Below are 13,326 nucleotides of genomic sequence, written 5' to 3' on the forward strand. Positions count from 1 at the left end.
ACCCAGTTAACAACTTATCTGCGGTCAGATCTACGCAAATAAATCAGTTACGGAATGCGTGGCCGCTTACGTGGATCAGCACATCTTTATTACAAAAAAAAAAAATAAAAAAAAAATAATTAAAAAAAAATTGACAGCCACAGCGGGGCGCCCCGCGTCTGCGTCCGCACCAGGCCGGCGTGACCTCACAATGCTTTCACCACGGGAGACAACTGTGCCTACGACAACACCGTTTCGTGGCGATAACTGACGTTATAAGTATAAAAGTGAGCGATCGGTGTCTTCCGCGTTGCTAACGCTAGATGGCGCATCTTCCACTTTTTTCAGACTAACGCTTTCTGGTTTATAAAGTTTACCTTGGTCAACCGACCAAATTTCCGGCGCAGGGTCTTCACCCACACAAGCTTCCGAGAATGTTTCTATTTTGGACCAATTGTGGTCTTTTTTGGTTGTAAGATCTATTAAGAAACTTCTCCAGTGAGCATTCCGGTCATGAATCTAGAAAAAAAGGGGGAAAATAATTAGATCTGAATTTTTTCTAATAATTTTATTAACTGGAGATTTAATCCAGCGCAAAAATTAAATGGTATTGGGGTTAACTCTGTGATACTGGGCTCAAATGCAAAAACTGAACTCTGAAACACAAGAACAAGCCTGTTTTGCCAATTCTGCACTGATTTTCCGGCTCCACTGTCAGGGAACACTTTCAAAAGAAGCTAGAGTTTTAATATGCGGGCAAACATTAACTTAACTTGCAATTAGAAAAAATTGCTTCAAGGACCCAAAGGTCTCTGAAAACAGCTGAACTCAGCAATACATTTTTCAGCATATCACAACGCTGGAAACACGTAAAGTCGTATTCATCTGCTAAATGAAGACGTTATAAGCCATCACGTTATGGCCTCTGTGTAAAGGGCTTAAAAGACTGCAGAGACTGTGGTTATCTAAAATGTGGTACCACCCCTTTTTTTTCAAAAAAAGGATTCCATCAGTAATAAGCATTTTAAACAACCAGTCCTTCCTCATACACTTTTATAAGATTAGATTTTCATTTTGAAGGGAACACGAATACTTGGGAGATGACTGGCTGGAGAGCCAGTAGTGGGAGCTGCTGTGCTGCTGGAGGAAAATTGTGCACACTTCAGGAATGTATTTTTAAAAGGTGCATATAGACGGCAGATCGATCCCCCAGCCCTAATATTCATCACCAATGAGCACCCTCATTGAGGGAAGAAACTTCTCTCAGTAGTTAAACGTCACCCCCAGTCTGCCTGCCACAACGACACCTGAGGGGCAGCGTACCAACACGTGTCTGCGCAAGGTGGACATGTCCGTGAAGGTTCTCTCGCAAGCTCTGCACTTGTACGGCTTTTCCCCGGTGTGAATGCGCTGGTGGCGCCGCAGAGCGCCCTGCTGAGTGAACGTTTTCCCACACTGCTCACAGAAGTACGGTCGGGTCTCTAACACACAAAAAAGAACACAGGAAGCAGAGAGTTAGAAGGCAGGTTCTTTTGGCTTTAATTTCATCAGGCAGAAAGCATAAAGAATTTTTAGAAGATCCATATTGATAAAGTGGTGTATGTAGGAAGTATATGCTCAAGGCCCTGGTTTTTAAGCTTATGCGGTAAATGTTTCTTGGCTGCAAAGGAAAGCCTAAGAAAAGCTCTCTGATCTCGCAAGGGCAACAGCAGCAACCACAGCCACTCTCTGCTCCGACATCCTTCAGCACAAAAGTCCTCAGTCTTGTGAGCAAGCGTCATCAGAAATGACAAAAGACAATATCATGCTGTGTTTAACAAGCCAGGATCAGTATAAGTCCCGTTTCTCCTCATCACCTAATTCAAGGAGCTTATAAAAGTGGTCTGGAATAAAACGTCACCGTCTGAACTGCAAAGTAGTTCAGATCCAAGCTTCCACTGTTGCTTATCTTCCCAGCCCAAATGAGTTTGGTTTGTTACCTGCATGGACGTTACTGTGCTGGGCTAGCGAGGCTCTCAGTCCAAATGTCTTCCCACAAACCTCGCACTTGTAGGGCTTAGCACCCATGTGGCATCGTTTATGGCATTTTAAGTATTCATTGGTGGCAAAATGTTTTCCACACACATCACATTTAAAAAGGCGCTCTCCTGAGTAAAGAGAAAAAGACATTCTGAATTCTTTCAGCAGAATTTTGTACTTCAAAGTTGGTTTTCAGATGTCTTTCTATCCCTATTAGTTCCTTTCTGGTACTTGAAGTCTCTTCTGCAAGTTACAAAAACAAGCGTGCATCTTCTTCAAATCCCAATTAGCAATTTCCAGCAGTATAAAGGGAAGAACCAGATGGAAGGAACGGAAGTATTTAATGCCTACCTGTGTGGGTCCTTTTGTGGCCAGTGAGTTTGCCTTTATCAGCAAAGCAAGCCCCACAGTCCTCACAAATATATGGCTTTTCCCCCGTATGGGATCTAAATGGAGCAAACCACAAATAAGTATTAATAAATTAACTCCTGTAGCGCATTCTTAAAAATACTGTACTTGAAATTACATTCTGCACACTACAGGCAGCATACTTCATTTTTTAAATTAAGTGGAAAAAAGTACATTCTGCTCAGTCAGGAAATAGAGCGTTTGCCAGTATAGGTGCTACGCTAAAGCACTAAAATTCCCATTTAAGGTTTACCTTTTCCTCTCTCTCAGGCCCCACAAAATCCACCTTTCTTTCACAAGTTATAGGTTATGGTACCAGCACTGGAAGTAAGAAAGCAGGAACGAGGACAAGCTGCTGCTGTGCTAGAGACTGAAAGTGCATCCAGACTGTCCCCAGCACAACCGCAGCAGCAGATCTCTTGGGAAATGCAGGACACATTCTTGACTTCCATAACCCCTCCGTCTCATGTCCTCTGGCCTGCAAACTTTAACTGCAGGATATTCCCATTTTTAAGACAAAAGGCACTAAGGAAAGTCAGGCAAGCAGTGTTTCTGAACATGATTTTGAATTAGCTCAAATCAGAGAAAGTCTGAGCCTAACGTTTGGTCTTAACACTGTGATGACTTCCCTTATTCCAACCCAAGTAGTATGATGTGCAAAAACATGCATAACTTTTGAGTTGCCAGGCAAAATGCTATGCATATGAGACAGCCAGTTACCCAACACAAACCCCATGAGTCAATGTTTTGTTGCAGTCATACTGCACCTTTTACATGCAGCGCAGCTCTGCTGCATTTCAGCTGACACAGATTATCGTGACATTTCAGATGTTTTGCTCGTCCTGAATCAGTATACCTCACCGTATTTTACATCACTGTAAGAACATTTAGGAGACAGAAGAAAGCTACTGTCCCCATTTTATGGGTCCAGAATCTCTAGTAATAGGATTTCTCTCACCTCATTTAGCTCACCAACAGTTAAACTCCCCTTATATGCTATCTGCTAGGTTCCCTTTTAGGAGAAAGACGGGAAATTCGATAGGATGATTCACCCTCTCTTGGGAGAGGACACATTTAACACAGACACCACCAGAGAGCAATTCATCCAGACTAGCTCCAATGACTAGAGGGAGCCCAGATGAAAAGTACAGCTTTTGTATTGCATACAAGAAATGAAATCCCACGCTAAATGACTTGCTCAGAGTGATAAAGAGCGAGCAGGGCTCAACATCTGGGTCTCTGAGGTCCTTGACTAATTCTTCAGCTTGTGCTACTTTTCATCAGTGAAGGCCATCGTCTTATTTTGAACACTGTCTCAAATGACTGGCTTTTGCTCACAAGTTCAGATAAAGCATGTTTCAAAATCCCGACCAAAACTGATGCAACAAGCAGATGTAGACAAAGCCTTTACGTAAAAGAATTAATCACAGATACTACAGAACAAATTATATCCCAGTGTTCCTGTTATAAGGACGTGCAAGGAGAATGACTCAGAACGGGGAAGGCAGAAGAAGAAAAAGAAGTGCTGAAGTACGCTGGGCATGCAGGGAGTGGTAATGGGAGAAGCAGTACTGTAGGCTGACCTGGTATGGATCTTAAGTTGTGATGGCTGAGCAAATTTTGAATGACAAATGCCACATTCGTAAGGTTTTTCTCCTGTATGTGTCCGCATATGAAACACTAATGCTGTTCGGGAGCTGAGGATCTTCCCACAGACAGAGCAGAGAGGGCGTTTGACTCTGCCTTCATGCTTCCGCATATAATGTGTCCTCACATCTCTCTTTCTTTTAAAAGTAGCATTGCAAAGGGTGCAGGCAAACTGCCTTTCTTCAGTGTGGACACATGCTCGGTGCTCTTTCCAGCTGTTGTAACTAGCAAACGTCTTGCTGCAGATGTCACACTGATAGACTTTACCGGGCAGGCACTGATGGATATCTCTGCAGTGATCCACATACTTTTTCCGGGAGACAAACTGCTCATTACACTTGTCGCACGTTATCACATAGGCAGATTTCTTATTCACCCCACTTTTATTTACCTTCTTTATTTTAAACTCTTCATCTGATTCACGTTCTTCCACGTCCTTCTCATTAGAGTATTCATCATCCTCATCATCCTCCTCAGTACAGACCTCCTCATTCTCTCTGCTGTCTTCAACTTCTGAATACCCTGCTTCATAATCTACCTCCTCCTCGCCCTTCACACTCGTTTCACCTTCATCTTCATTCCCTTCTTCACTCATTTTTTCACTTCTTGCTTCAGCTTCCTTGTACTTCTGCTTCTGTTCTTCTTCCTCATTGCTACAGTCTGCTGCTGTAGCAGAAGAACCCCCGAGTTCTTCCTCACAATTTGTGGTCTCTTCATGCCTCGCACACTTCCGTTGTTCAGCCTCCGATGTCCCATCCCACATCTCTCTGTCAGGATATTTGTCACAGCTTGTTGTGTTTGGTCTATGTGCAGGTGGAACTACCATCCAATAGACAGGCATAAGTTTCCTCTCTTGGCCAGACTCATGGATTTTTCTGTTAAAACAAACAAACAACAAAGCACAACTTCAACAGACTTAATTGTTTCAATTCAGACATGTTTGCCTTGGAGGAAGAGTCATTTCCTTCTAATTTTTCTTCACACAAATTAACAGCATGTTTGGAGAGCTGGGAACAGGGAAATTTTATGTAGTCGGACCAGTTAATTAAAGAAAATTAAAAGGTCTCAGTTCATCAAGGATGGTGCCTCTCAGGTATACATATTCATCATCTAACTAGTAACAGGATGGGCTGTAAATTTTCCTCCAAGGCCATGGTGGACAAGGTAAGAAATTATGGAGTTAAACCAAGGGAAATATAGATTAAATGCCTATATGGAAAAGCAAAACAGATTCCCTTGTAAGCCATCAGTTGCAGCAATTAACTCATCACTACTCAGTGCGTGGAACAAGCTATGTCACTACACTCGTGACACATGTGGAATGTTTTTTCTGCTACTGGACTAAACTATAAACAAATTTTGACATTTTTTACAAGGTAAGCAGGGATGCAGTAGAAAACCACCTATCTGCTGTACTGCACAGGCAGGATATGGACATGTTTGGCAGGTACAGTGGCTTTTGTAGTTCTGCAAACTACTGTGCAATTTAAACACCTTGTTTTCAGTCAGGCAGTGCCTAATAAGCCTATGAAGCTCACGCTACCCAGAAAAATAGCATGCAGGATATTTGGCCCATAAAAACCATACTAAAGAGCACCACAATGCCCTGATGTTTATGAAATGGGCATTTTCCTGGGCATTTTAAACAGATGCCAACTCCTTTCAGGCTCCTATTAAAAACCCCAGATCTGAGGCTTCCAAAATCACCTAACAGATCCGGTTGCACAAGTCCTCTTTGATTCAATGGGAAACGTTCGCCTAAATTCCCGGTCTGGGAGACCTCAATCCAGTAATCCAGACTGAGAGCTTGATGAGGTCAACGGAAAAAATCTGTGCTGATTTCAATGCACTCCTGATCAGATCCAAGGAATTCTGGAATTAAAGCAGTGAGGACTTCATGAACACCTTTAACCTGGTGCCCAGAGAGAAAACACATTTTCCCGTGCATGCACGGACACACACAGAGAATGCTATACCTTACATGGGTATTGTAAGCAGACCTCTGAGCAAAGCTGGCGGGGCAGTGTTCGCATTTATAAGGTTTCTCCCCCGTGTGCGTTCGTATGTGGACTGTCAGGCCGCACTTGGAACTGATGACCTTGTCACAGTACGGGCACACCTGGTGATACCGCTTCTTCTCATGCACCCTGCGGATATGGTAATTTCTGTCCTTCTGGCGCTTAAACTTCTTGTCGCAAAACATGCAGGAGAAGCCCTGCTCATCGCTATGAACGGCAAGGCGATGCTGCCGGAGGTTCTGGTGAGTGGAGAAGAGCTGCTCACACGTATTACAGCTGTACTTGACAGCCAGAGTAATGTCATGCTTGAGCTCCATGTGCGACTGGTACTGCTCGGTAAAACAGAATGATTCATTGCACTTCTCGCATACAATCTGTGTCAAGGCTTTTGCCACATGCCGCGGTGATTTCCTATGTTCCGTTTTACTGTCAAATTTGGAAATTAAACTGTTTTCACCTTCCCACTGCTCAGGCAGAGTGTTCCTAATTACTACAGAGGCTTCCTTTGACTCAGCCTGACTTAGAAGAGAATGACTATTCTCGTTTTCCAGACTGACGACATCCATGCTGAGTCTGCTGCTGGTATCTGTCTTGTTATATTTTGGTAGCTTTGCTGTCCTTGATTTTGGTTCTGGAAAAGCAGAATCCGCTTGCTGTAGGCTTGCTGGTTGGCCTTCAATGAGTTCATAGCCAGCCAGTAACTTTTTATGTTTTTGCCTATCCCAAAGTTTCCTCTGCACGGGTATTGCCACAACTTGGGAAGAGTTACTCACTTTGCGGTTCTCTTCTTGCTGCATGCAAGTCCACTGTGGCCCGCCATTTTCACACAGCTGACCTTTCAGATGGAGGCTCAAATCTAAACCCTTCCTGCCCTCTGCTTTCACTTCTTCACAAATGTCAAGCAAATCCTTGCATTCAAGTCTTTCGGCTATTTCTTTCATCCGTTGCAGTTTTTCCGCTTCAATCTCCACTTCTGCAGTGTAAACAAACTCCAGGAAGGAGTTGAACTCTTCGGTGTAAATGTCTTGCAGAGTCACTGTGCAATTCTTGGTGTCCAGCATCTCATCATGCAGGAAGAGCCCCTTGAAATAATTGCTAGAAGCTGCCAAGACAGCTTTGTGAACCAGAAACTCCTCCTGAATTCCGAGATGTTGTGTGTGAACTGTCACATCACAGAGGTGACCAAACTGGTACAGAGAATGCAGTGCCCTCAGGAGGTTAGGAGCAGCAACCTTGGATTTCATTAGAATTTTCTTTTTCTCCATCCTGCCACAAAAACAGACAAACATTTGAGTGCTTGCACTCCCTCTTCCGTGAGATATCTTTTCATTCATACACAACATCAATCACACAAAAAGCTCAGTGGAGATCCACGTCCTAATTCCTAATTTACAAGACGTTGCAAAAACCTGAAGGTTACTTCTGTCAATGCAAACACACTTGGTTTACTGCAGTCACAGATTTAGATTTACACTCCAGGATAACCCTTCAGAGTGAATATTCTTTAGCACAGATGGTAACAGTAATGAAATATGATTAACGTGCTTAGCCCAGCTTAATAATAAAACATTCTTCATAGAAGCACTTTTCAACAGTAAAGGTCACAACAATTTATAGTAGAGACAAGCATCTTTCCCCACTCTTGTACAAAGGGGGAACTGAAGCATAGCAAGTCACTTCCGATCGCTTCCAGGCTGGTGTTGAAACAGAGCCTATGTCTTCAGAGTCACACCAAGCTCCACACACTGCGCCAGGCAGCTCCTTGTGCCAAAGCAGGGGAATAAATCTTTGGATCTTGTTCAATTTTGTTTCTGTTTTTTTTTTTTGTTTTTTTTTTTTTTTTTTCTCTTCTCCCTCCACATAAACAATCAGACCTAGGGGTTAATAATGATAGTTAGTAAGGTTCTGATGTATTTGGCCACTTAAATAACATACAGGAACAAACTACATATCTAGAAATAGATACAAATTCTTTGAGGAGGTAATAGTGTTTTATTTGAAAAATATTTCAAAAACGCTCCTTCTGAATCAACAAACAGAGGGTCAGATTTTTTTTGCATTTTGACATTTTCAGAAAGAAGAATTTGCGTTTCCCCACCAGCTCTAGAGACAGACAGTAGCTATTATTACAGTAAATCCCATGCCTGAGAACTCTGTGGCTTTCCTGTCTCAACCTGCATATGACACCTATACTGCTGGAACAGGAACATCTACCCTTGCCGATAAAGTACAACAACAATGCTGCCAACTTTACTGAGGCCTTTAGATGCTCTGATCTGATCCTCTAAAATGATATTCCCAATCTAGCATAGTTTTAAAGTGTCTGTTATTTAGCACATGCTTACAACAGCTTTGTAACCAAGGGAAGAACATTAGGCCAAAACAAACAGACAAACCAGCTTGTTATTGCTTAAAGGCTGCGTTGAAACTTGGCTTGCTATGCTTTCCTCTCACAGTAATAATGGTTGGCAGAAAATGACACCAAACTGTACTTTCACTTCTCATCTAAATTATGTTTGACATTATATTAAATACATTCCTGGCAGATATAAACTGTCTGATTGAGACAAACGTGTCTTCAACATAAAGTACTCGGAAGTCAAATACAATACATAGCCTAGAGTGAATAGGTTTGAATAGCAAGCTCAAGAGATAGCTTTGAGAACACTCTTCCTATTACAAGCTACCGCAGCAAGCACTGCAGAGGATAATCATCTTCTAGTCTGCAAGGCACAAGTCATCCAATACTTGTGACGTCCCAAATAATGTTTTAAAAACTGCATTTAAAGATTTAAACTGATTTTTCTAATGACCCCATTAAGTGCCACTGGAACGTTTACAGCTACATTTGCAGGAAATGGAGAAGATTTCCACTAGATATAAAATATCTGTAAATTTGAGTTATGGAGAACCTCAAATATTGGTACTTAATTGTGGGTTTGATGCTGAGTACTTGATGAGCTCCTGCAAGAAGTCCCACTCCAATCAATGAGACTGCTTGGGACCTCAGCCTTCTCACCTAGCTGGTGCAGAACCTCCTCGCTGCTAGCAAGTTCAAAGATGTTTACTCAGAGGAAATAAAACAAAAATATTCCTACAGGAAAAATACTTCGGAAAGCTAACTAGAAGAAAAAGACCTAACACATGTTGAAACACCCCATAGAAGCTAGAAATCTTGGAGGGGATGTGCAAAATAGCATTGTCCAAATTCTATCGGAAAAGGACTGCTCACACTCCTGCAAACGTTCAATAATTATCAGTCTCTGTCTTATGAATTCTGGACACCAGGCATCTTTAAAACACTCCCAACTCAACATCTGCTAATTATTCCGTACCAGTGATCACCAGCTACATGGAGACACAACCCTAACAGCTCCTACAGTGCACGTGAAGGCTGAATTAAGCTTGGATCCAGAGGTTAATACCAAATTCAGCCCACAAATTCACAAAAGCTTCCACTTAATCTGTTCCCTGGCTCGCCCTTCTTAATGTTTTCCAACAGGATATCCTGCTTCATTTCTGTGCAGAACTGACCACAGGGTTACAAAGCTCACCGATCAGTGGCGCTTAAAGAAATCAATGAGCAGAGCTTGTCCTAATTTCCTCCTGCTCCTTTTTAAGATCCCCATCTGCGATAAATTCTCAATACGTGTTCCCATGTGAGCTCTACTAATACCTGATACTACGCCAACTGGAGAGGTATGTTCCAACATCATCTCTGTAGTTCAGCTGGTTCTAGATTAAATCAGCCCAGAAATGGTTTACTGAAATGTCTTTACAATGAAAAATGCCACAAATTAATCAATTCTCACAACTACCTTTTTTCAGAAAAAAAAATGAGACTGTACTTTTTGTTACCATTTAGAGAGGAAACAGATCTTTAGTTCTCTAAAGTGGTGTTGAACACAGAGTGTTTTCATGTTGTAGAGTTTCATGAAGTTGAGAGTAGAACACAACGTTTCAGGGGTATAAAACAGTATGTAAGATTATTATTTTTTTCGCAAAAAAAAAAGTTAAGGTGATAGAAGATTTCCAAGTATTTTGCTTTCATTTTGGGGGGAAGGAAGTAGCTTCTTATACCTAATAGGTTGGTAAAGTTATTTTCTCCTTACTTTTTGCACTTCATTAACACTTAACGACAAGAGAAGATTCTTGAGGAATTACCATCCAGAGCAATGGCAATGCAGATGACAAATGTTGCAGTAAATCATCCAGTTATTGAATCAAAGAGAATGAAATATTTTGTTCTAATTGCAGGTTCATGTTGGCTTGAAATAACCACCAGTAATCAAATAGGAAAAATAATGGTAACATCATTAACATGTTTAATTCTATCCTTCCATTTATGAACAGAAGGCGACCCGGTCTTCATAATTCTAACTTTCACTCTCAACTGCATCCATAAATCAAGCATTCCTAGAGCTGCACCGCATCTCTTTCACTCTAGTCAGCCCAAAGCCCAAAAGGATCAGTACTTCTGCTCTACTGCAAACACACCACCCTAACCCGGCAGAACAAGTTCCTGGGTGGGACGCAGGATGGTCATGAAGGCTGAAAAAGTGCAATGGAGCAGGAGGAACGTGCTCTGCTGCTCCACAACCCCTCTGCTATTTTCTCACACCCTCGGAAACCCTCTCTGAGCTCCTGAGGTGGCCAGGTTCGCACCCCACTGCGAGAAAGATACCACTGATCACTGTGGGTCATCATGAACCCATTACCACCTACAAAACCAGCACGCAAAAGGGAGCTGGTTAACAGCCCTAATAAACATAATTGCTGTACCCTGAAGCTACTTCTAAAAGCAACAAGCTGCTAGCTTCCAACACGCTGACTGCAGTGGGAAGATTTCCATGAAAACATTTTTCCCTGCATTTTGCATTTTACAGGTTGGTTTGTAACTTCTTTCAGCTTTTTGCCTGGTAATAAGGGAATAAACACTTTAAAGAATTTGTATGTATACAAGATTTACAGAAAATGCAATTAATCTAACAGAACCACTGCAAAAGCCAAAACATATTTCAATTCAATTACAGTTCCTAATAAGGCCACTGGAATAAGTACAGCTGTTTTCAAAAATAAAGCCTAACAGTGGCTTCCAATCTCTAGGAAAGGATTTATATTTGCTATAGCGCTCTTTTTTATAACGTGACAACCTAGTCAATGGCAGCTACCTAATTCAGGATGATTAGCACAGTAAATAAAGACATTTGTAGGAAGGATAGTAAATATTTCTAAAACATCGTTTGTTCTTAGGCTTTCACTGTTCACATCTACTTTGCAATTTCTGTGGGCCAGAGCGTTAACTGGTGAGGTCTTTGGAAGCGAAGACAGGGAAAGTACACCGATTTATACACCCAACTATCTAGGGTAGAAAAACCCAATAGGTCAAAGAAATTGAATTGTGTACCTCTCAAAAACTCTGTTATTTCACATAAACGTGCCCTGCTTTTCACAAAGTATAGAAAAATCTTTGGTTGCTTGATTTGCCCCAAATCTTTTCAATTAGATCTTAAATTTCCCTTCAGAGAAACTGAGGAGGAAACCATTCCTTATTTTCCCAGGAAGGGTTCCCTTAAACTCTCAACAGCTGCATGTATGTGTGCAACACAGGGTCCTGACAATGACCAAAGCAAGAGCCCTTGAAATATCAATGACTTTGGGGGGGGGGGGGGGGGGGGGGGAAGGAGACCTGGTATGTTCTTCCTTGATCATTTTCAATCTCTGCAAAAACTGCCTAAGTATCTCTCTGAAGCACTGGTATGGCCTAAGAGCATGTAATTAAATGTAATTAATTGCTCCTCTTGATGCCTGGGCTACCATTTGGCAAAATAAGCCCAACATGGGTAGATCTTAACAGCAGTGCAACACCCCAGCTCCTGACTGATTAAATGAACTGCTCAAGAGATCAGGTTAAACAACCAGAGCTGCAGTACAAGAGGCTGAATATGTAAGAGCACACAAACTGCGCCAAGGAAAGGGCAGTAAGACTTACTGCCACAGATGCACAAGACCTAGCTTCAGTCCTCAAATAAGCCACACCTAACGCTTCAGATTTTTTCATTTTTTTTCCTGTAACATTTGCCCATCTTGTGATGATAAAATACATAAATGATAGTAAGACAATAAGTTAACATTGATGAAAGTGTGCATTGCAAGGGCATAAATAACAGCTGGAGTTACTCAACTGTATTAATCATCCAGAAAATTAAGCTCAATTCACTTAAGTTTCCACATGATGCAGGTACATAAAGTTAGATACGTCAGGACACCGAGCGAATAGTAACAACTGCACCTCTCCCGCCACAGTTTGTGGTCTGTTTGTGCACTGATACATAAAGTTGAGGAATTCTCATCCAGAGCACCCCAGTTTATCCTCCAGCACACTGCTGGACAAATCCTCCAAGAGTCATCTAAAGTTGTTTTGTTCTTTATTTTTAAACATACAGAACTTTGGTTGCTGCCTTGCTAAAAAACGAAGCGCGCTACCTCTTGAGACACAACTGGAAATGATCTTCACATGAGAAAACCAAGGCTAACCCCACTTTCCAGCACTGACACTCGCAGCCCTATCTAATAGATGTCATTCCTCACACCACTGAAAAAACACAGCTGCAACAGTTTCCTGGTTTTTACCATTTACTTCGTGCAGCCAACAGATTTCTGCATGCTTAATGGCCTGCAGCGCGCACAGGTCCCGCCTAAGCCCTACAAAGACATCAGAAGCCAAAAACATTTCTCCCTGTGCTCCCGGGTGAGGCCTCGCCGCCGCCATGCCTGCTCCTGAGGCGTCGAGGGCCGGCCTGCGCCCCGAGGGCGGCGGTGGTCGCCCTCCCGCCGGGCAGGGCGGTGCTGCCGGCAGCGGAGACGGTGCTTCCCGGCGGCCCTGGGGGTACTGCCCCGCCGCCCCCTCAGGGCCGCCGCCCGGCCTTACCCTGCCTCGCTCCCGCCTCAGCCGCGCCCGCCGCGCTCCTCCCGCCCGGGCGAAACCACCGCTGCCCCCTCTTCCCCCGCCTTAGCGGAATGGTACAGCGCGGGGAAGGCCCTGCCGGCAGCGCCCTGCTGCCCGAAAGCAACATGGCCGCCTAGGCTTCGCTACATCGGCCTCTTGTCGTTTCGCAGCCATCTTGAGTGAGGGAGGCGGCGGGGCGGGAGCGGGCAGCCATCTTGGGCGCGGGCAACGGGTTCCCGCGCTCTCTGAGGGGAGACGCTGCTGGGCGCGGTCTCCTGCCGAAGCCATCAGAATCCCTCAAAATTG

At 43.2% G+C, this 13,326-nt stretch overlaps 1 protein-coding gene across 2 annotated transcripts; it reads right to left on the reverse strand.

Moving 5' to 3' along the window:
- Nucleotides 1-68: 68 nt before the first annotated feature.
- Nucleotides 69-13,124, reverse strand: LOC141740275 (uncharacterized). Of its 2 annotated transcripts, none has more exons than XM_074578670.1 (7): nucleotides 13,003-13,124; nucleotides 6,030-7,337; nucleotides 3,990-4,928; nucleotides 2,350-2,444; nucleotides 1,959-2,126; nucleotides 1,303-1,460; nucleotides 69-498 (listed from the first exon to the last, which is right to left on the reverse strand). In XM_074578670.1, the coding sequence occupies exons 2-7, from the start codon at nucleotides 7,334-7,336 to the stop codon at nucleotides 253-255; spliced, it is 2,913 nt and encodes a 970-aa protein (XP_074434771.1). In that variant the 5' UTR covers nucleotide 7,337; nucleotides 13,003-13,124; the 3' UTR covers nucleotides 69-252. The 2 variants fall into 2 exon arrangements, with proteins under 2 accessions (XP_074434771.1, XP_074434772.1); XM_074578671.1 differs by lacking the exon at nucleotides 13,003-13,124 and adding an exon at nucleotides 12,705-12,769.
- Nucleotides 13,125-13,326: the final 202 nt, after the last annotated feature.

The sequence above is a fragment of the Larus michahellis genome, chromosome 3 (assembly GCF_964199755.1).
Source record: "Larus michahellis chromosome 3, bLarMic1.1, whole genome shotgun sequence".
In the NCBI taxonomy this organism is placed as follows: Eukaryota; Metazoa; Chordata; class Aves; order Charadriiformes; family Laridae; genus Larus; species Larus michahellis.

Bases quoted from the DNA above. Each gene is read 5' to 3' on its own strand.
- LOC141740275 (XM_074578670.1), bottom strand. From the start codon at position 7,336: ATGGAGAAAAAGAAAATTCTAATGAAATCCAAGGTTGCTGCTCCTAAC. The intron at 2,445-3,989 runs GTCAGCCTACAG...TGCTCCATTTAG, and splicing joins CAACTTAAGATCCATACCAG to ATCCCATACGGGGGAAAAGC. The intron at 2,127-2,349 runs GTAGGCATTAAA...CTCTTTACTCAG, and splicing joins CCACAAAAGGACCCACACAG to GAGAGCGCCTTTTTAAATGT.